At 45.1% G+C, this 23,798-nt stretch overlaps 1 protein-coding gene across 3 annotated transcripts; it reads right to left on the reverse strand.

Annotated features, from left to right (window-relative positions):
- Positions 1-1,630: 1,630 nt before the first annotated feature.
- On the reverse strand, positions 1,631-23,634 carry setd1ba (SET domain containing 1B, histone lysine methyltransferase a). Of its 3 annotated transcripts, none has more exons than XR_014595817.1 (19): positions 17,615-17,830; positions 17,208-17,359; positions 16,797-16,895; positions 16,173-16,443; positions 15,077-15,198; positions 13,380-14,546; positions 11,094-11,852; positions 10,170-10,343; positions 9,966-10,059; positions 9,664-9,869; positions 9,510-9,582; positions 9,028-9,420; positions 7,016-8,332; positions 6,511-6,677; positions 6,279-6,404; positions 5,942-6,061; positions 5,096-5,233; positions 3,192-4,405; positions 1,631-3,130 (listed from the first exon to the last, which is right to left on the reverse strand). XR_014595817.1 is itself a non-coding variant. In XM_083984138.1 (19 exons), exons 3-19 carry the CDS (start codon positions 17,343-17,345, stop codon positions 4,232-4,234), a joined length of 5,538 nt encoding a protein of 1,845 aa, XP_083840264.1. In that variant the 5' UTR covers positions 17,346-17,359; positions 19,790-19,906; positions 20,325-23,634; the 3' UTR covers positions 1,631-4,231. The 3 variants fall into 3 exon arrangements, 2 of the variants coding, with proteins under 2 accessions (XP_083840264.1, XP_083840263.1); XM_083984138.1 differs by lacking the exon at positions 17,615-17,830 and adding exons at positions 19,790-19,906; positions 20,325-23,634 and having other exon boundaries at positions 1,631-4,405; XM_083984137.1 differs by having other exon boundaries at positions 1,631-4,405; positions 17,615-17,812.
- Between the last annotated feature and the right edge of the window lie 164 nt (positions 23,635-23,798).

The following is a 23,798-nucleotide window of genomic DNA, read 5'->3' on the forward strand; positions in this document are numbered from 1 at the left end:
AAAGAAAAGAAAAGAAAAAAAAGCTCAAGCGAGTTGTCTGTGGCCACCTGTGTCAGCATTGAAACTTGAAATGTCTAGCACAACCCTGCAGGTTCACACAGGTGTGGAAAGGAAAATCTGTGTTTGTCAGATGTCAAAATTAGGGTCATATCTGTAATCTATATTGTTTAGTGAAACTTAAATCTAATAAGTTAAACTACTTACTACCAAATAAACAGATAGTCATATTAAGAATATATAAGAAATAAATCAAATGGAATTTCAAGTCAAAACATGTATAACACATAATTTTCACCTTATAAAGAATTCAGAGTTTAACTTGAGTTTGAGAGCAGAAGTGTAACAATAAAACAGGACATCAGGTCGGTATGTCATTATAGCAATAGATAAATCTGTGGTGACAAACGGAGCTGGAAAAATGATCAACAAAAACAAGAGAGCGCAGTCGGAGTGATAACATCTGACCAATCAGATCAGTCCCTGAGGAGCCGTGTGTGTTCGATATCACTCAGCAGATGGAGGCGAGTGTGAACTGGACACCCATGCTGTCTAAGCTCACTCTCCCATCCCATCCTCTCTGCTTGTGGTCACACCACACCATCCTCCTCCTGTCACGGCCTCAGGAGAACACACACACACACACAAAGAGAGAAAGCAACACTGTAAAGCCTTTTCTGTGTGTGTGTGTGGATGTGAGTCCAGGGTTGGGCCAACCAACGTGATGTCAGGCTGCAACCAAACACAACAGCAGCTGAATTCACTGATGAATGAATACCACGGCTTCAACCAGAGGAGGAAATGACGGGTGAAGTCGGCCGAGCGCTCTGCCCTTCGACCTGGAGTCAGGCTTATAGAGAGCTGAAAGCAAAAGTGTTCAAATCTAGTTTTATCAGTTTAAAATCCTAGAATATAATAAACTGAACAAGCCACTGAGCTCCTTTTTGTTCCCACCAGGACCTACAGTTTCCCAGGGTCTAGTAGAGATCGAACCAGTGACTTTCCACTCACATGTCGGCTTCATTTAACTCTTTGAAGCTGCCTCTTCCTCTTCCTTTCACCTCAGTTTTCCATTTGATTATTAACATTTATGATCTGATCTGATAATCTGATCATTTTAAATTCAAGTTGAGTCCTGGTGGATCACATTTCAATATACTTTTTAATTTCAATATATTCAATAAGTCGCCTCAGCCACTTGAAGAACACTTCTAAGTATTTTGCTATTTGCTGCTGTTGATTCTTGCATTCTTTTACTTTTATTTTATATGCAGTTTTTTCTTTTCTTCTTTAGTACTTTTATTGGAATGCATGGAGCAGCTGACAGATCAATTTCCCTGGGGATGAATAAAGTATCTATCTAATGACACCAAGCAAATCTCCTTACTGTACATGTCCTTTTTGTCTTTTTCTTTTGCTCCAGTGTGAAACATCCTGAATGTGTTTGTGTTTGTCAGTGAGGAGTGAATCACACGACCTCCTCCATCAAACCAGCCTGACACAGAGTCATTGTTTGGTTCAGCTGCTGCTGCTGCCTTCTGCCTTCATTCAGGAAAATCCGGCATCAGTCGGAGCACGAGGGGTTTGAACTCAGGTCTCAATGAATCGATGAAAAAACAAATCACTGTTTATGGATGTATGCAAAATCGCTTTATTTCCATTTTTTTTTTCCTTTTTCATACATTTGTTGTGTAATAAATAGACATGAGAAACGGGCTGAAGCTTCAATCCTCTTCTCATGCCAATTCTGCACCTTTTTTTTCTCCACACCGCAAACAACTTTTCATAGAATTTACAACAGAAAATAAAAAAAACAAAGCTTGACACAAGCTGAATTTCCTGCTACCAGCTCGTCGCTCACCTCATATGTTACATAGACCTCTGAGCTGTATTCACGTAGCAAATCCCAGGGAACAAAAATATATATATTTATATAGTATTCACAGTTACAGTATTTACATTTACATTTTAAGGATTATAAAGCAAATGGGCAGAAAATGAAGACGTTTCTACAAGAAACAATCTTTCAAAAAGGGAGGTGGAGACTTTTCTCTGGACACAGTGGACCTTTCCTTTAAATAAACAACCTTTGAAACCCTCAGATTCCTTTTACAGATCCCTGAAAATAGTTTTAAATACTCAATCTTCTGTTAAAAAAAAAAAAAACAAAAAAAAAAAAAGAGAAAGCGACAAGAGAAAGATGCATCTTAAAAGTGTTACCCCTGTGAAGATAAAAAAGCTTTAGATCTTCTGTACAAGTCATCATTTACAATATAAACATCACTGGTGGAAAAAAAAGAAAAAAAAGAAAAAGAAGAGAGGAAATCTCCAGAATCGATCCAACTGAATGAAAAGCAAAGAGACTGACTTGGTCTTGAGGGCGCGGGGCTGATTGAAGATCGAAGAGGGCGTAAAGCAGAAGTGCAAGCCTAGAGTGCATTCACCGATAGTTTAAAAAAAAATCTTAATGAGTTTATAAAGAAAGAACGACCCCTGTGGTGAAGGGTGAGTGGGCGTCTGTTGGGGTGGGGGGTCGAAGAAACACTGGTGGAGTAATACGTGTTGCTGCTGAGGGGGAGGGGTCAATGAGCACAGACATGAGACCTCAGGTACGGATGAAGATGAGGATGAAACATCAGTATCATCATCGTCACCATCAAACACCCACGCTGGTGGGAAAGTAAGAAAGAAAAAAAAGAAAAGGCAGCAACTCTTTGTACATGCATGACACCACAGCAGCAGGTGAAAAGAAAAGAAAAAAACAAACAAACACTTTGACCGTTTCTACCTGTCACATGTCTTCTGCTCAGGTGTTCAAACAAAGACAGTTACACATTTATATGGCACTTAAAATGAGAAACAAACCTTCTTTTTTTCCCCCCAAAGCTGAAAACTCAATTTACCAAGATGCTGCAAAGACAGGAGAGAGAGAGAGAGAGGGAGCGATTCAATTTTAAATCTTCTTACTCTGCATTGGTCGGCCTTCTGCGCCTGTGGCCTGCAGGGGGCAGTGCACACACATTCACACACACACACACACTCAGATATGATGATAAATACTCCAAGTCAGAGGCCTGACACACTCAACTTTCTCTCACACACACACACACACTCACATTCTCTCTCGATCTTTCTCTCACACACACACACACACACACACACACACACACACACACACACACACACACACACACACACACACACACACACACACAAATATAGTGTCTTTGAAGGAAACACGCAAGAAGTGAACTATTTAAACAAAACTGGAAAACACTGGAATATCAGTAATACAAATTTTTGCACGTCATCTTTTCACTTTTGCATAAACTAATAGGAAGCAGCACGATCCATCATTGGCTGGTGAAAGCAGGTGTGATTTCCAAAGATTTCCAGATTTTTTGTGGCAGGATTGAACCTTTTTTTTTTGTTTTTGTTTTTGTTGTCGTTTCATCAGTTTGATTCGTTTCAGAGAAAACTGGTGCGGAGGAGGTAGGAGCGAGAGAAGCACGGGTTCAGTCCTTCCTCCCGCCTAATGCCGGGTGGAAACATCTGCCTGTCTGCTCAGGTGGCGACCACGTCTTCTCCCACAGAGAGAGAGAGAGGGGGGTGGAGGGGGGGGTGGGGTGGGTCTTTTCCTGGTTGGGCTTTTGTGCGTCTTAACAGTGTTAGTAAGCAGCTGATCATGTGAGTCTGTGTTGTGTTTCGTAAAGCTAATGAGACGAATGTAGAACTGTACAAACCAGGGCTCTTTGTGGAAGGAGCCGAGCTGAAAAATACTGTCCAACGTTGAGAGGAGGAGGAGGAGGAGGAGGAGGAGGAGGAGGAGGAGGAGGAGGAGGAAGGAGGAGGAAACGCTGCACCAGCAAGTCAAGTGTTTTAAGTTCTGGGTCACTGGCATACATAAAAAAACTATGCATTGTTTTGCTTTTTTTTTTTCATTTCAAGAGCACCATAAATCGTAAACAATCTAGAGTTAAATATGTGAAGAGTTGCCGTACAGGAAGCCTGACCTCTCTCCAGACGACTTTGCAGGTTTCTTCTCCCTCGCTCCCAAACGAAACCTTCCCTTCTTCGGTTCCTCCTCGTTCCGGGAGTGTTGGCGTCGACATTGTCCGAGTCCGGGGAGAGGGAGGGAGGGGGAGGGAGGGAGGGAGGGAGGGAGGGAGGGAGGAGCCTTGAAGAAAAGTTTAGGGGAAGCTCTTTGTACATCCTGTAGGAGATTCTCCGGACGTTAATTCAGCGTTCCTCTACAGTTCTCGGCCCCACACAAACACGGGATTTTCACATCCTCGATGGGGAACTTGTAGTCGTACGTGATCTCCTCGTTGACGTTGATCGGCTGCCGGGAGTAGATCACGATCTTCTTCTGAGACTCAACCGTGATGACCTTTGCGTAACAGTTAGGCTGAAAGAAAAAAAAATACAGCAAATTGTTTAATGGCTGATAAGTTGTGGTCATGGACAGTGGTAGAAGAAATACACAGATGGAAAATACAACAATAGCAATATAACAATGTGTTAAACCCTGTGAACGGAGGCTTTTAGTTGTGATTTTGAACACCTTATTAAATGCTGGGTATTTTAATCTGCAAAAATCTCTTGAATTTAAAAAAGACATTTCTGCCCAAGATCTGTAAAACTAAAAATTTACAGAGCAGCGACAATAATTCAACCAATTTTTAATGTAAATTTAGCAAAAGAAAAAGTTTTGAAATGAAACAAATAAGGAAAACTGCTGTGCTACAATTTGTAAAATGTGTTCATTTGCAGGTTGAAATGTTCCCAATATATTGTTTTTCTAAGAAAATTCAAACCCTGATTGGAGACTAAATCTTGTTGGAAAACCGCAAACGTTTAGAATAAATAAAACAACAACAAAAGAAAACACTGTCAAGCACCAGTACCAATAACTGTGAGATAAATATGTAAAGTAAAAATACTAATATTTCCCTCTGAGATAGTAAAAGATAGGGAAACAGAAAAACTAACGGCAAGTTGAGTGTTAACGGTGCTGAGGTGGAGCTCATGAGTAAATGTAAATGTATAACTGGTCAAATCATTTTTTCGAGGAGACGCTGTACAGCTGTTTTCTTACATTGCAGCTGTGGTTGATGAAACGGGCGAAGTTTCCACACTTTGTAGCATCGATGATGGTGTCGTGGTCGACGCGGAACATGTAGCTGCTGCCGATGCCCTCCTCCTCGTAGCGCTTCTCTCGCATGTCGGCAATCACCTGTAAAAACAAGACGGTCATTTGTTGATGTCTGACAGGTTTAAAATGAAACTGGGGACTCAGAGATTCATTTTCAACTCTGTGTTCTTGTCTGGTTGTGAGGCTGAAAATCATGTGATAAATTGCATTGAGATTTACAATGGGGTTTAACACAACAAACAGCCCTGGTTATCCTGAAAAGCAAATGTGCACTGGAGATACAGGTGCATCTCAATAAATTAGAATATCATGGAAAAGTTCATTTATTTCAGTAGTTCAATTAAAATAGTTAAACTCATATATTGTATAGATTCATTGCACACACACTTTATTTCTTTTAATTGTAACGATCATGGCTTACATTGAATGAAAACCCCAAAATTCTGTATCTAAAAAGATCAGAATATAGGGAAAAAGTTCACTATTATATTATATTTTTCTTTTTATTATTATTTTTGTGTGTAGTTGTTGTCTTGTTTGCCATGTACTGTCAAGGATGAAAATGTTGGAAAATAAAAAAGTACAAATCAAGTTCACTATTGTAACCTAATGGTGTCACACTCTCTTAGTCTGGTTCAGCAGCGACACTATCACGGGGAATACAGCTGACCTCCATTATATTCTAATTTATTGAGATGCACCTGCATATTTTAGGTTAATAAAATATAATAAGTGTTCATATACACAGAGAAAACCCACTCCAAAGCAAACCGGTCCTCTGTCTCTCACCTGTCTGATGTTCTGTCCCACGTATTCAATCACCATTTCATCAGCAGCGATGGGCTCCTGGGCGAACAGACCCCAGTCGTGGATGTGCGACCTACAGAATCGGATTTTCTTCTTACGGAACTGAAAGAGGGAAAAAAAAATGGGAGAGAGGTTGAAAACATGATGTAGTTTAGTTTTTTTTCCCCTGATGCAAACTCTTGTAACTGACCTTTTGTCGACTATTTTAACAATAGCTCAACATCCTGGATTTATCAGCTGTCTGTGTGCTGTTTTTTTCCTATATTAAAGTCGGGGTGAAAGCAGACGGTCCCGTTGGGGCAAAGTTCTGTTTGTTTACCTTCAGCTGGTTGAACTTGAGCAGGTCACTGTCACACGCGAAAGAGGACAGCAAGCGCCGCTGCTCCGACCGCCGCTCCGAGCCAGATCTGGAAGAGGCGTGGACCTGAGCAGGAATACTCATCCCCTGCACAGAGAAGAGACAGAGACAGAGAGAGAGAGAGAGAGAGTTAGATGTGCTGCTTGTCTCTCATGTTTTCACGTGGGTAACTTAAGCATCTTCTCCTGCCCACCTGTGTGTCCACCGGCGGCTCCTCCGACTGCAGCCGCGTGCTCTGCAGGTACTTGATCTTGTCCTTCTTGTCGATCTTGTAGTATCCCTCGCTTCTCGCGCAGCCGGTCATGTGATCCCTCATGCCGTCGTCTCTCCTCTTCTTCTTCACCCCGGGGATGTTGGTCGGTGCAGGGGAGTCAAGGAGGAAACTGAAAACACTGTGCATCAACAGAAACTGGGCTACTTTGTTCCAGACAGACAGTTCCTCAGTTTCACCACCAGAGGGGGCTGCTATTTGATACACATACAAAACTACTTTAAAAAAGACAATAATATCATTATATATGTAAGATAGATATATGTTATATTATATTATTATAATGATATTTATTAATATCTTTGATCTGTGTCTTTTATTTTTCTCTTTTGAGGAGTAATCTGTTTTGTAAAGTGACAGACATATACAGATTATTATAGAAAACACAATCTGAGTTAATGAGTAGGTGGTCAGTAGTGAAGGATATAAGGGTGGTTGACCCACAGCGTGTCGTTGAGCCAGTCGTTGCCGTTGTCCTGCTGCAGCATCTTGTCGTAGGTGACCTGCAGGAGCCGGACGTCCTCGTCGTCTATGCCCTCGTTCCAGATGTCGTACAGGATGGTCATCTCCTCGAACTCGGAGCGCGGGTTGAAGTACGGCCGGGGCGGCGTGGTGACGGGGGACAGGCTGACCAGCAGCAGCTCCTCCCAGCCCCTCCTCGCCCGCCGCGTGGGCTTCACGGCCACCGGCGCCTCGTCGTCGTAGGACAGGAAGCCGTCCTCGGCGGGCAGGACCGTCCGCGCCTCCGCGTCTTCTTCTTCCCGGAAGTCGAGGCTGGGGTGGTCGGGGGACTTGGAGGACAGCGTCTGCACCGGCAGGTCTCCGAGGTGTCTGTCGTCGTCAGCAGCGGCGGCGGCGTCCGGGCACGGCATGGACTCGGACGAGAGCTCCAGAGACTCGTCGGCCGCAGAGGTAGCCGGCATCTTTTTGCCTTTGGGTCGCCCGGGTTTCCTCTTTGACGGAGTGGTGTCTGATGGGACAGGGACGTCGACAGTGAGACCGGCGGGCAGATCTTCAGGGACACTGGCCGAGAGCTCGGCGCCGGCCGACAGCGCCTGGTTAGGCAGCGCGCTGACGGGCGGCTCCTTAAACACCGGCCTGTCGTCCAGGCTCTCTGAGGACACTTTCCTATTCAGAGTTAGTGCTGAGGGGTCGGGGAAGACGGGGGTGAAGGTTAAGTCCCTTCCTGGAGTGCGCGGGACGCCGGCGCTCAGGACGGGGGACTGGGCGGGGTAGGAGAAGGGGCTGCCGGGGATGTGCGGGGAGCTAAGCAACAGGCTGCTGCCGGTGAGCGGGGCGTCGCTTCCAGGTGTGATGGGCACCGTTTCCGTGCTCTGGGACTTGCCCAGACTGCGGGCGCGCTCCATCAGGTCCCTGCCTGGCGTGCGGGGGATGTCTTCGTCTGTGGGGAGCCGGGGCCGCTGCGCGAGGTCGGGGAGGGGGCCGGGGGGCGGGTGGAGGAGGGAGCGGCCTTCTAGCGCCGGGTGAGGAGGGAGAGGCAGGTGCATTACGGACGCGGAGGCTGGTTTGGGGACAGGAGGCGTGTTTGGATCTAGAGGGGGCGGGGCTAGTCGGCCCGGGGTGCAGGGAACGTCCCCGGGCTCTGCTTTACCTTTGGGTTTGGACTCCTGGTCGCTGTCGGGCAGGGCGCCCGTGGGCGTGGGCGGCCGAAGGCTCGCTGCATGCTCCTGAGGTTCAGACTTCACCGCAGGAACGATGCCGTCTCTGACGTCTCGTTCTTTGACTACGAGACAAAAGAAGATCATTAATTAATTTAACCTGGAGTAAATACTTCAATGATGGTTAGGTGAGGTTAGGTGAGCTTTATTGATCCCACATGGGGAAACTAAAGTGTGTCCAAGCAAATATCCGTCGGTAGAATTTCCTCCCCGTCACTGAACTCTTGTATGGTGTCATTGGTCGGCTGCACAGTGTGGGAATAAAGGTTAAATCTAGTTCATACAAACTGTCACAACATCACTATTCATCAATATTTATCGTACTGATGGAAATTTGCTTGGGCACACTTTATTTTACCACCAGGTCAAAAATCAATCATACAGCACAGAGACAACAGACAACATAAACACAACAGACACACTAAGGCCGACGAAACATGATTGAAAAAGAGAAGGACATGTCCGATAAAACTAAAGTTATTTATAAGTTAGGTGCCTTCCTGAATTGTGTCCTTCGTTTGTTTAAGTGATACTTTACCATATTAATTGTCTATTTATCTATGTTTTTTTTTTTGTATGTCCTCCATTTGTCAGAGATGGAAGTATGTACAGCCCCACTGCTGCTTGTTGGTTACGCTTGTAACTTGTACTGTCTAATGTTTGTTTGTGAGACGGATAAAAGAAAGTGAAAGTGAAATAGCACAACAGTATGATAATATGATAATATGATAAATGATGAGATCCCTCTGTCGACTCTCACCTGCGATGCCTTGAGGTGAAGGCGGCTTCAGGTCCATGGCCTCCTCCTCCTGCTGCTGCTCCTCGGGGCTCGGAGGTCTGTGTTTGAGCGCAACGCTGAGCTCCTCCTTGATCTTCCTGTCCTCCTTCTCCTCCAGGACCGGTTCTGCGGGAGGGCTCGGCGGCTTGACCTCCGCCTCGCCGCCGCCGGCCCCCTCCTCTTCATCGGAAGACGAAGACGAGGAGGACGAAGAAGACGAGGACGACCGGGCCCCTTTGCCTTCGTCCTCCGCGTCTTCGGCCGCCGTCACCGCTTCCTCGTCGTCTTCGTCCTCTGAGCTCATCTCGTACTCGGAGGAGTCCGAGCTTTCCGCCGAGGAGGAGCTGGCCTTGGACGAGGCTGAACTGCCGGCTTCTGTAAGATTTGTAATGATTTATTACAGGAAACAGACTTGATAGAAATAAAAAAAAGAGGCTTGTTCTGTTGCCAGATATTTAAAGTACCATCATCAGACGAATCGGAGGACGAGCTCTCACTGGATGAGTCTTCATCATCACCCTCCTCGTCGCCACTCGCCTAAGAGACATTGATTTATAATCAGAGGAATTCATACACAAACAAATGTAAGTAAAAGTAGTGATTTTCCCCAACGCTTACTTTTCCTGATGACAGCCTCTCTGCAGGCTCGGCTTCATCCGGTTCCTCCCTGTCGGACAGAGACTCCTCCTTGCCCGAGGTGTCCAGCTCCTCCTCTCCCTCACTGTCGAGCTCGAGGGGCCGCGAGTGCCGTCTCTTTGCGGCCATGCCGTCGCCGTCCAATTTAGAGTCGTCCGACGGGAGCTCAGCTGGGTCTCGATCCCGGTCTGACAGGAATGAAAGATGAAAGATGAATCAGCACCAGAAAAGAAAAGAGAGACTCACATCTTTGCTGCTGCGTCGACGGTAGAGAGTAGAGTTACCTTCATCCTCCAGCTCGTCGTCCACTGGAGTGGAGGGTCGGGCTCGTTTGTTGTCGCCCGTAGCCGCCGCCTCAGGTGGGTCCTTCCTCTTCACCTGAAAACAACACGTGAATATTAACTATCAACAAGGCAGAGCAGCTGCTGGAGAGAAAAGAAGCTTCCTCCTGATACATGTTTAGGTAGAGACACATCTCAAGGCTTTACCTTGAAGGACGGCAGGCGGATGGCTCCTCGCAGACCGATCCCCAGGCCCATTCCCTCGTAGCCCAGTCCCTCGCCCTTGTTCCAGTTCTCCAGCAGACTTGAACCCATTGTCTCTTTGGGTTTGGGTCTTTCTTCTTCCTTCCCTTCCGCACCCTTCACTGGGGTTAAAGACGCCTGGGAAAAACAATGCAACTTGTATTAAACCCTGGTCTGGAACAATACTCTTGAATTTCAGGATCAGGTGCTACAAACAAAAGTTTTTCTAAAGGTGTTTGGTTGTTTATTCATGTTTTTCCTTGAAAAAACTGAATTGCTTAATTAATTTGAGTATTTGACAGATCAATTCAGCACAACACAACCTGTCTATATTCTTGTGAAATGTTTACACATCAACTTTTTGTCCAAATAATTTTATAATTATAGGTGAAAAATCATAAGCTCCTGCTGCCGACCTGTGGCTGTATGTACAAGGAGATTTGTTTTAGTTCAATTTTATAATTATCTTTAATTTATTTTATACATTCAACAAGAAGCATCAGATAAGTTTATTATGCCACTCAAAATTGTATTTTGACAAATATTGGACGACTCTTGTGGAAGCAGCCGGGCCACAGAGACAAGCCGTCAGTACAATGTTTTATTTTTTTATTATGTGCAAAAAGCATCAAGTTATCTCACTGTGAATGTTTATAATGAACATTTATTCTGTAGTGAAGACTGAATAATGTCACTGCAATCCACTGCTGTTCAATTAATTCATATAATATGCCCATAATAATTTGTTTTGGCGATTTAATTGACATTAATAAAACATCTAGAGTGAGTACAGGTATATTTGTAACACACAGTCGATGTGTGTATGTGTGTGTAGATAGAAACTCTCCTAGTGTGTTTGTGTCTTTAAAGGTGAACTGACAGACTTACCTTCGCTGAGCGCTCCTTCTTGTCCCACCAGTCGTCGAAGGCTCTGAACGCCACCACCTCCACCATCTTGCGGTTGAGGTCCCTCTTCATGATGGCCTTCAGCTCCTTGACGATGACCAGCAGCACGCCGTCCACGGTGGCCTTGTGCGGATCCTCCTTTTTACTCTCGTATCCAGGAGGAGGAACAGTGGGGTTGAACTTTGGTATACTGGGATGCTGCCATTGTTGCCCGGGCGCCCCCGCTGCCGCCGCGTTGCCGCTGGCCGGCGCCGCCGCACCGATAGACAGCGGTGCGTACGGCCCGCCAAACGGCCCCGACGCGGCGCTGTCGATGAAATGCGGGTAGGGATAGGGCCCTCGAGTCTGAGCGATGCGACTCAGCATCTGCTGCTGCATCTGGAAGGACATGGGCACCGTGCTCCACTGTTCCCAGCGCAGGCAGTTCATCAGCTCCATCTGCACCAGCGGCATCATGCTGTGGGCGTAGGGCGCCATGTGCGGCAGCATGTGGTGAGGCACTCCCGGGTGAGCGGCCAGGTGAGCGGGATGTCCGGGGACGGCGGAGTGAGCGGCCAGGTGGTGGTGCGGGATGCCGAAGCCCGCTTGGTGTAGCGGGAAGCCGGGAGGAGGGATGGAGATGGTCTGCATCGGGGACACGGCGGAGTTGACCACGATGCCCTTCCCACACTCTCCGGTGGTCGGAGTCCCCGGCATCTCGTCGTCGGAGATTTCCATGTCTTCTCCCGACGACTGTTGAGCCTGCGTGTGAGGAGACAGGGTGTCAGCGCTGTGAGAGATGAACATCTTCAAGCCCTTTTCACAGGTCACCTGCTCTTTTCAGCTCCATGACAACTGAGCAAAACCCGCTCAGGTATAAAGTGGATCTTAAGTTAGGATTGCTTTAACTTTTTCAGTAGTTCTTTCTGAGTTCTCAAATGTCTGTAAAGAAGCAGCCATACAAAATTAAAGCATCTATTTTAGGAGAATAACTGTTAAAAGAATGAGTAAACAAGATTACTAATCTGATCGGGCATTTGATACCAACTAGTGCTGTGTTTGATTTGAGTATATGATACTCTGTGCTATGGACACATTTCTCTCACTTCATTAAATGACAAGAGGTTCGACACACATTTAAATAAGAGCACCAAATAATTTAATGCTGGCCTAAGTTCAAAGTTTAGAAAGTTTAGGACATGCATGGACACAGTCAAACACAACTGACCCATAATCTTTGGTCAGTAGGTTTCCAAACAAAGTTGTTTGTTCAGGCATCAAACTGTGTGCTACCAAACCCGAATATCAGTGCAGGAATAATGCTGTCAAACATAACAGCATAACTCTCTTCCTTCTTTCATATTAAACAAGGATCTCTGTCCAAACTGCTGCAGAAATGAAACTACGCAGAGTTGGCTCGGTACGGGGAGTGGTGTCGTTACCCAAATGACCTGTTTGCGCTGTTTGCTTTGTGATAACTCGAAATGTGAGACCAGAGACGCTGCGACCAATCCTGACTGTCAGGATCAGCAAAACCAGGAAGTGCGGCGTTGAATGGGGCCAACAGCCAAACTGTGTTTTCCTCTGCCTGAGCGCGTGCAGCGAGTGTTAGAAAGAGGAAACAAGAGTGTTCAATTCCCCAACAGCAGAGCAGCCCTCGTTTCTCCTTTCAAAGCACAAGTGTAGAAATACGACATCACAGGAAACTCAGGAAACAGGCTCCACATCTGTACCTTTTCACTGATCATTCATTCAGCTCTTCTTTTTACTTTTGCATCTTTTAGTTGCTTATGCACAAACTATTTGCTATTGTGCAAACACATAAAAGGAATACATGAGATGAAGTCATTAGACACACTACTTTTTGTTTTACCAGTTTTAAGATTGTTTTAATTGTTCACACATAAAATGAACAATGCAGCAGCAGCTTACTCAAAAAGTCTTTGTGCTACTTATGCACGTGGTTTAGTGTGAAACCGGAACTTCCTTTCTAAGGCAGAACAAAACGAACAAAACAAAAGAGAAAGTTTACTACTACCACCTTACACTGAAACTAGACCTCACTTCCTGTGTCCTGTGTGTAACTGTCATTCACAGCTGTGCGTAAACATCAGCGCCATGCTCCTATCAGCTAATCAAGACGAGGATTACACGCTCATTTGGGCAACATTTGGCAACCTGAGGGTACTAAGAAGCCCCACACGTGGAACCGTGCAGTTGTTATTCTAATTGCAAATTTGCACTTCAATTCAAAAAATGTCAGAGAAATAAAGAAAACATCCGTCTTACCGTGTCCATCTTTTCAGTAGGAGTGTGGCCTCGAAAGTGTCCGTCCTTGAGGTCACTGTTGATCTTCTCGTGGACAGGTGAGCTGCCTCTCTTGATCAGAGAGGCGGTTCCGGGAATCGGCTCCTCGTCCTCCGAGTCCGGCAGCGGCGTCGGACTGATGTCCTCCAGACCTGTGCTGGAGGGACGGGAGTTTTGCTGCCCGCCTTGAGAGCCGCTCGTGTAAGGGGGGATTGGGGAAAGCTGAGAGGACGAGGAGGAAATGGGGCTTCCCTCCATTCGCACCTCAGTGTCCGAGTCGCGCTCCTCCAGGAAGGGCAGCAGTTTTGTCCTTTTCTCTTTGAGGAGCATCTCGATGCGCGAGTCCAGGCTGTTGCGCTCTGGGTCCAGCGTGGGGGAGCCGGGCGAGGGGCAGTGTTCTGGCGTCTGGGGAGGAGGGGTGGCGGGCTGGGGCATGGGCTCGGGCGGGGGCTCGGGGATGGGAGGAGTTTCTGGTCTCTCCTTGACTGGCAAAAAGTCAGTGGCGGCGGCGGCCAGGGGCGGCTGCGGAGGTCGGAGGTACTCACCCTCTCTTTGAGGCGGGTGATGGAAAGCTGGCTCTGAAGGGGGGAACGCGGGGGGCAAGGGGGCCTGGTAGGGCGAGAACGCCGACTTAAAGTTGGGTGTCGCGGGGCGAGGCGCTGTGTAGGTGAAGGAGGGCGTGGAGGGAGGGGGTTCGGGCGGGGTGAGTTGGTGCTGCTGCTGTTTGAAGGGGGCCGGCTCAGACGTCGTGCTTCGGTACATGTTGCTACGGTACTGAGGCCTCTCCGGTCTGCGGTTGTACGCGTCCTGGAACTTGCTCTCGTGTCTCCGGGATTTGTATCCCCCCCCTCCTCCTCCTCCTCCTCCTCCTCCTCCTCCACCTCCTCCTCCTCCTCCTCCTCCTCCTCCAGAGCTCTCGGGCCGGCTGGACTGGTACGCGGGCGTGGACTGCCGACTGGAGAAATTGGAGTCTTGAGAAAAAGGCGTACTGGTCTGGCGTGGGGTATGAGGGGTTCCCTGGGACTGGGGGGTGTCCTGCCTTAGGCTGGAGTAGCCCGTCTCCAGGGACAGAGGAGTGGTGGAGCTGCTGGGCGGTAATGTTGCTCCCACAGCGGACATGTTGCCCTCCGACAACCTGCGGATGGGATCCTGTTTGTGAAGAAACAAACAACATGTCAAAAGCGAGACAACGCTCTATCATCAAACCACTGAGAACGACACTTAGATTGTCTCTAGGTCACATTAGAAGGTGATGTAAAACAGCGAGATGACATTCCCGACCGTATTAGCAGTTAGCAGTCACAGTTTGCACGGGAGGCCAAACTGGAGGATAAGAGTATCTAGGCTCAATGCCTGCAGGATCTCATGCTACAAGGTCAAAGTGCACATTTTCAGTGGCTTTGTGATTTCACTTCACAGGCCAAAGTGTCCGGATAACATTTCCTCTGCTCTGCTCCACTATTTGCTGCACCAATAAAATGGATTACAGATTGGTATGTCAGCTTAAATCTGCAAATTGGTTCATTGTTACAAAGTAACACCACGACTCGGTAATCCCATTTCACAATAACATGTAACAGTTCTCCAGGCTGACCTCGCAAAAAAACAGAGAGAGTGCAAAAGTGTTTAAAGTGACAACAAAAAGACTGGTCGATACAATTAAAGGTTTTTTTTTTTACCAGTAAGGCTTCTGCCAGGCTACGAGGGGAAACTTCTCTGGTCTCCTCTCCGCCGACAGGCAGGTTCTTCGGAGTGTAGCTGCCATTCATCAGGAGCTGGAAGTACCTAAGGCGATTCTCACCTGCAAAACAGTAAGCATGAGTTGATCTGCTGCCAAGACTATAAAACTGGCTTCATACGAGAGGGTTTCCATTCAAATCACAGTGTAACCAGTGCAGCTGAACACAAAACTAAACATTTGTAAATGGGTAACATGTATACAGTTTCCTTAGAGTATACCCTATTTAGCAAACAGCACACATCTGCCTACCTATGAATTGTAAAATAATGATTGTTCAAGTACATATAGTAATCAGAAATATTGACTGCAAAGCATAGATGCCATAACAACCAAAACATGTCTTCATAAGCTTTGTACACTTTTATGTACTAAATAAAACAATCACAAGCTTCGCTCCTTATAAACACTTATTGAAGCACCTTTCTGACATTTAATGGAAAATAAATTGTGGCAATAAAACAAAATAGCACTTATGCAACCAAACAAACTGTACATAAAGCAACCGCCAACACTGCCCATTAGTTTTAACTAATTAAATTAGCACATGTGCAAAAATGAATCAGTAAATATTTTTGCATTTTCTAAAGAGGAATTAAAGTTGCTGTTGTGCATCAGTCAAAACCAGAAGCAAAGACTCTGAATACCAACAACACTGAGTGAAAAACTGACAGAAATATCTACAATTTCTATTAAAAGTGACAGAGGATAAACAGTGAAGGTGGGGAGGGGAGGGGGGGTATGACAGGTTGGTTTGTGTTTGTTTACAGGTCTGAAATTAGGCACAGTGGGAGTACACAGCACCCTCAGCTGTGGGCTCGCGGGAGCAGGCTTACATTCAATGAAATTCAATTATCCCACGTTACCAGGCAACGCACGTAAATTTACACACGTGACGATTGCCCCCCTTTCTAATGATCAACAAGGCAACAATTCACTTTAAGTACACAAAGTGCTCCTGCAGCAGAAAACAGGCCCGATCGGGCATAAATGTAGGTTACGCGTCTTCCTCCTTGAATGAGTGAATCACTGTTTACCTTTTGGATCCAGCTCCACGTGGATGATGTTTCCCATAACAGACGTGTTGTGGAGCGACTGCACGGCCACCTTGGCGGCTTTCACGTTCTCAAAAACAACTTTGGCAATTCCCAAGTGCTTTTTGTTCTTCGGATTGTACAGGATTTCGACCTGCTCGAGTTCTCCAAATTTTTTGCACATGTCCGTAAGAAATCCTTCTCTGATGTTGTCGTTGAGCCGGGCAAACGTCACCTCCTTCGGGGGCACGGGGCCGATGTAACACTCGTCGATCTGCAATAAGAAAAGAGGCGAGTTATAATGTTGGAAGTGCTTTCGGGTTAATGTCTGCACCATGTGGGGTCGTTTCTGACAGCTCGGATAAGAAGGGCAGTGTCGGGTTAGTTACGATCGACATGCAAATCCAGAGAGTCATGTTAGAAAAAACACAACTTAAAGTCCAAAAACGGGGCATGCATTAGAGAGGTGCAGGTTATTTCGGTGCTTATCTGCCCTCTGACAATCATACTTGGACTCCACGTCCCACTGATGAGTGAAGGGGGTGTGTCTGCAACTTTTGACAGCACCCCCTTTCCACAAGGAACAAAAAATAAACTGGCACCATGCTGTATGTCAGAGCGTTGTACCTTAAATTTTGGCACCGGTAGATCCGTCTCTTTGTACTTCGTCCAGAGACGGCCGATCCTCGGGTCCCGGACGATGTCCACCGGCGGTATCCCCGGGTTCTGGGAGAAGAGAGAGGGAGAGGAGGAGGAGGAGGAGGAGGAGGGGGGTGACACACAATGCTGTTATCCATCCCATTCACAACTTCACACGCCACTAACTTGTTGCAAAGTCGTCCTCCTTGCACAAACCGTGACGCGTTGTTTGATTACAAACCAACGCCGTCCGACTGACGGACAGTGTTTTAGGATGCTGGAGCATGCCCGTGGCCGGCCACGGCAAACACAGCCACATTGTAACCTATCATGGAGGTCGGCTACTCGGTTACTATTGTAGCCGCTTTTCGCCCGCCGTCAAAGGAGGGGTCCACTTACGGGCATGCTGAAAGTCTGCCCATCGTAGCGATACAGTTTGTGTGATCCCTTCTTCAGCGCCGGGTCGATAATCAACTTGTAACTTCTCCAGTGGTGATTCCGCTTCTCCGCCGAGCCGCAGACGGGATGACTGTCCATGCCGTTCGCCAAACCTGAAACGACAGGCAGCGACAAGGAGAGAGGAGCTTTCGTGAGGCAACGCTAAACACGGTCCTGTAAACCAGCCCCCAACATTGAAAAAAAAACAAAAAAACACACAGCCAAACGACACAGATGCATGACTTTGGTGGAAGGGGGGGTAACCCAAGTGAGAGCGAAATCGGGATCTAGTGTAGCCTATATCCCAGTTACGGAAAACACTAGGCATTAGGAGGGCTGGAGAAAGAGGAAAAAAAGAACAAGCTTACTTGAACTCTGCTTTCTGCCATGGTCTTCGTTCAATCTGTTTCTCTCGCCTGGCTTGGACATGGTTCGTCCGATCGAGTGTTTTTTCTTTTAACTGATGAAAAGACGAAAGAAATCGCTTTCCTCTCGCCGCTTACATTACATGATTTAGCTTGAAGAATACTGCCTCCTTTTCAGCGAGAGCCAACACATATTGTGTGTGTGTGCCTCTGGTCTGTGGCTCCTGTCTCTCCCACAATACACCGCTAGGCTTGCCCACCTCCGATGCTAGCTGCACTTTCGATGTATACTTATTTCCCTCCGTTGGTAATTCTGCGTTATTTATGCAGAAGGTGGAATTACAGAATTTTAACAGGCTCGATTAGCGATTTTATTTTCATATATAATATTATTTTGGGGTTTGTAACAGTCGCGTGCTGCTAAACCTCATAATCGTTTTTGTGTCGAATCTGCCGGCTGCATTTACCCAAATGGCAAACACAGGAGAGACACAGGGGGCAATCTCTTCTTAACTGCCACTGAAGGCTAATAAAAATGGATCGGTCGTAGTTTTTTGTATAGAAATCTGAATTTATATTAGAAAACGACAAGAAACAAACAGGGACTGCGCTGCTGTGAAGCTAAAATCGCTGACGGGCGAGCTGTTTGGGTCTCAACGAGGATTTTTTTTAATTTATTTTTTAATATGAAGCTCGGTTATTATTTGTTGAAATTTACAGTCATGCTAACGTTAACAACCGTTGGAATGCGGCGGCTTGTTACATCTCTTTCTCTGACAGTTCGTCCAATCCGCTACAACAAACTAGTCCCAAGCCTGTGATTCGGTCGGCTTTTACAAGCAAGCGCGGGGCTCTTTTATCACATAGTTTTAACAGTTTGGATTTTTTTATTTATTTTTGATTTAACATATGTTTTCGCGAACTGTATAGTGTCGAATAAAGTGGGTTTTGTTTGACATTGCCTGGTGTTTTGTAGTGCTCGGGCAATTGGCTGGTTAACAGCGGCAGCACGGCGGGCCAATCAGAGCGCAGCAGCAGAGGAGCTGTCTGCTATTAGAGGCACGGTTCAGGAGTCCTTCAACAGAGAGCAGAGAGAGGGGGCCGAGCGCTCTCGGCAGCCATTTTCCTAAAAAACAGGACTCAATGGCCTATATGGGTTTCCTTTGTTCCAAAAGGGATCTTACACTTGATTTCCTCATCTCTCACGGACTATGATAAAACAATGATTGCTCCTTTTAAAGGACTGAGAAGAAGGAAGAGAATGTGCTGGATGTAATACCCTGTGACATTTTGAGCCTTTTTTCCTCTGCCTGGAATCCATCTTTGTCTTAACTAGGTCATGGCACACCCATACAATAGTATTTATATTTCTTAAGTGAAAAGAAACCAAATGTTGTGAATAAACAGCTTTATGGGTTTGAAGATGTTAGGTTAGGTGGGGTAAAAACACAGTTAAAGTAACTAAGTGTGTAATGGCTGATTGCTGGCATTGCACTTATGGCCTTGTAGGATATGAGTAGCAATGAGTAAGTTCAACTCTTTTATAATTTGACATTTTGATAATTTAGTAATGTAAATGTGAGGCATGCAGTTACTGTTATTAAAAGTATTTTTCTGTCAATTTACCTACTGAGCTTATCACTTTTATCACATAGACATTGTGGCATTTGTAACAGCCAGCTGTATTTATTATGTTCACTGGCATGCTGACATATAAGTATACAGTCTATAGTCCAGATTATGTACCTATCTGCACTTCACAGGACAGCAGACAGGCCATGGATAACTAATGGCCCGTTTGCAAAACAGTTTATTGTGCTGCCTGCAAATTTGACTGTTGATTGATAATCCCTTGGCTTTGATTAATGACTTTAAACACTTTCCTTTCACAACAGCAACGCTTAACACCCTGATGACTTGTGTTGTACCCTTCCTGCAACTGTGGAGACAACTTCAAGCACGGTTAGGTTTGTGCTGTCCATTTGCCATTTAAGAATATGTCCAAAGTGTAAATGTCGGCTTGACCTTGCTTCAAGGACATATTTAAATTTCTAAATAAGCCCAGTCTGTGCCATTTTTTTATTTACATTTTCTACAGCAGTCTTTAAAAAAAAAAATACACTGTTACGTTTAAGAGGAAACAGATGGAGGGAAAACTCTCATGGTGAAAATATTTACCTCAGCACTTTGGTGAAATGCAGTTAACAGGCCTAAACGCTGGGGCAGGAGGAATGTTTTCAGCTCCATCTTCGGATCCTTTAATAATGACATTAATAAGGGGTGGGAATGCGTCTCCTGCAAAGGAAGGAATCCATTAGCACGAATGATAGAGCTCTTTTGAAAACTTTTTGATCAGTGCTAGTCATTGCCTCTCTGCCAGCGAATATGCATCTTCAAGCATCATCTGTGTGGGCAATATGCAAACCATCTCCTCTCTCTCCTTGAAGACAGGATTGCAGTCAAGTATAACCTCTTTCATTTCGACATTTCTAGCTGAGCTACATCATATAAAACCACAAGGAAATGTTGTTTTTGAAAGGTAATGGATTTTGAGCTATTTAACTTAATTTAACAGTTTGTATGTTTACATGTAGTTATTCTCATAGAGAACAGACGACATAAACAATATATCGTGATTAAAATGCTATCAATAAATATGACTTTAGCTTAAAAAGCTGTAACCAACATTTTTTGATAGATGTTGTAAACTTACAGTTAGCATTCAAAACATGTAATCCAAGTCTTAAAACGAGCAAAATGAATCTTATTGGGAGAAATCTCGTATATTTCAGTGCTTCCCTTTGTCCGAAGACACCTTTTGGTGGAAATGTAAGCTACTCTTGTTCAATGGTTTCTCTGCTGTTCTCTTCTCAAAATGGCTTCTTTACAGACAAAGGAGAGCACTGTGCTGTAGAATGTTGCTGCGCCATAACTGGGTGAGGCTCGTGCTCTCGGGGAGAGAGAGGCTTTTTTTCTGGGGACAATTCTCGGTGATTCTCAGAGATTCAACGGGAAGTCTACACACCAAGCGACACGGGGATGATTTTTCTTGAAAAGTGTTATGTTTTACACGAAGTTTAAAAAAAAGAAAAAGTGAAAAAAAAGATGAAAGGTAGTCGACAGTGCGTAAGAGGAAGGAAACGTTATTAAGCGCGTACAGGCTGTCGGTTGCTGGGCTGGCTGACTCGCCCTGGCAACGGCAGTAATCCGAGAGCTCTGGACGGTTGCCATGAGAGCTCGAGCGTGTTGCAGCACCCCCCGCACTGCCATATAAGGTCAACAGGAATCCTGTGCTGCTGCTGCTGCTGCAGCCCTGTAGTTTTGTATCTGGGTGAAAATAACACCGCGGGTGCTCGACTCTGGGCTTTCGCGTCTACTCTGCTGCTCTCTCTTTCTTTGGCTCGACACAACAAAGATCGTTGCACCGTCGTCACCGTGTGTTTTAAGTGCTGTAGACCAGATAATACAAACAAACAAGATGCGATTCCACTGCTTGTTCGACGTAAGGAGCTGAAAAGAGAGAGAGGGAGAGATGGGGGGAGGGGTGTTTAATCGTTTGGTTCTCCAGGTGTGCCACTGCTTTGTGTGTATTGCGCAGTGTTGTGGTGGTGGTGGTGTGTATGTGTGTGTGCACGGTGCGTTTGAGGACACAGGAAACCCCCGTTGTCAGTGTGTCAGAGAGGCCTGTTTTTCTAGATATCCACTCCTAGCTCCGGCTGCCAAGAGCGCGCATTCCTCCATTTGCAGGTCACAAGGCTTCAGACAGGCAGGCAGGCACTACGGCTCTACTCTCTCAGACTCGATAGACCACCACCCTGAGTGTAGTGAGGGCAAGATTGTGATGGTTTTTATGTATGTTACAAAAGGCGAACATTTGACATTAGCTAGGGGATTTGCGTTCAAATCCGTTAATGAGGTTATTTATAGGCCTTTGTTTAAAAAAAAAAAAAAAAAAACTCCTCCCCGGTGGGTTGCGCCATCCAACACTGCTCGCCGCTGACAGACTGGAATATTCCACACAGAGGATTGGCCTCTCTCTTCTGCAGGACAGCTGTCTCTCTGCACGGCGATTAACTATTTTTTTTGACAATTGCTCTTTGTTTATTAACTGATGAAAATGGGGCTTTACATGTATGGATATTTTGTACACCTACAGGACAATTAATATCCTTTATAGGGTTATTCATATGTTGTACTATCAGTTTCACCTCGTGAGTCAAACAAGCACTCTCTCTTTTTTCTTTTTTTTTTTTTTTAGATTAATATAGACTGCAGCAATTTTTCATAGCTTGTGCTGCACAGTGCAGTATTGTAAAAGCATAGGGCACATGAGAGTGGTGTGTGGCTATTTCTCTGGAGTCAGACAAACCAGGCAGGCAGGCAAACTGCCACGTGCACTCTTTCTCTCTGTTTCTCATTGTATTGCCAGCCTTTCACTCTGACGGATTGTTTCCTGAATCCAATCAGGTATCCTCTGCGTTTTGTGATTTTTTATTATTTATGGGTAGACACTGGCTTATTCAAGGATGTTTTAATGCAGATTGGTGGTACTGTATTTGTTGTATCTAAAACAATAGCTCCTCTTCTCTCTACTTCTTAATCTTATCTTTATCTGCATGTTAGTGTTATCAGTAGTGTAATATTCCACAGTATGGTCTGTGATTTAGTCTCTTTTACTTGGTAATACTATCATCTGTCTGTGTTTTTTTGATTTTACTTAAATAAATAGACTGTACACTCATTTTTGTTTTGTTGTTGTGGAAACTGAAGCAGATTGTTGTATTTTTTTGATGGATCCACTGAAAATTACATTGGGCCTGTATTTAAAAGATGATTTTATCCTGCAATGATATATTGGCTACACACTACACTAAAATACACAGTAAACATGGTTGATGCTGCAAGAAGACATGGCTGTCGGAGGTGAAATTCTCATTTAGTTGTTAGAGTATGTATGAATATGTTTTCAGGCAAAATACTTGAAAGATTACATGATGTCTCTTAAAATAGACACAGTGAAGGGCAGTGTCAGCTTATCCTCTTAAAGGGACAGCTTGCCCGCTTTTCTGCACTAACAAACTGCATCCTTTCTCACCACTGACCACTGAAATATAACCCTTCAGTCTGACCTTGTAGCCCACATCGGTTTGAGTCTGGGCTGCCTTGATGACAGAAAATGTGAATCATGAAATAATCACTGTTGTGTATTCTGATTATGCGCTCCATTATGACCCGCTTTTTCCTGACAGCCACTATAACCTACCTACATATCTATTAGCATGGTTAGAGGATCTTTCCAAATTGTGTATCAAAAATTTTATATTATTGCAATGTAATGTAATGTCTAAAGAACATGTATCAGACCAAACTGCATGCCCATTTAAATTTTTTTTAACTTTCATTCCTAGTCCAAGATGTTGTTGAAGGAAGATCTCAGTTGATGTCGTTACTCAGAGATTATTTGTCACAACCTAAAATAGCTTGTTTCCATTACTCTCCGATTAAAAAAAACCAAACAGTCATGTGGCGCTGTACAGCTAGGTGACGCACAGTATCCTCTAATATTATCTCCATCTCAGTCACTTTATTTTGCCCATTTCATGAGTTTGCTGCTGGATCTATGTACATTTGCACCCTAGGCCGACAGAGAAAAGTCAATCCTTACGCCCAGCCTGTGATGTCACTGCCGTCTTCAGCCATACAGACTGAACAGAGGGTGACTGACATCTTCCTTGTAACTACCCCCTGGATCCAAAATAGTTTCTTAAAAGGCAAAGGCATTCCTTGTAAGTAACATAGGATGGTACGAAACATAATCTAAAGCAATTTAAATCAATGTCATATTTAATCATTCACAAATATATATCTATATTCTCGCATTTCTTTCTTGTATACTGGTATTTATAGGAATATTCCATAAAGATTCAAACTTCCACACCTCACAATGAAAAGGGTTGGCAACCGGGAAAAAAATTCACACAGGTGTTGTATATTTAAAGGATGTGGTTTATTACAGGTCATCATTTGTCCTTCATCTATTAATCAAATAAAGTTGCTTCAATGCTTTCTACTTGTGTTTGTTTCTGTGATAACAAATTCAGACGCTCTACTGGAGATACCAATTCAGCCCATTCACTGTCACCAGAGCATCTCACAGGCCACACATATGACGTCACGGATAACAATC

The sequence above is a fragment of the Trachurus trachurus genome (genome assembly GCF_905171665.1).
Source record: "Trachurus trachurus genome assembly, chromosome: 12".
Taxonomy (NCBI): domain Eukaryota; kingdom Metazoa; phylum Chordata; class Actinopteri; order Carangiformes; family Carangidae; genus Trachurus; species Trachurus trachurus.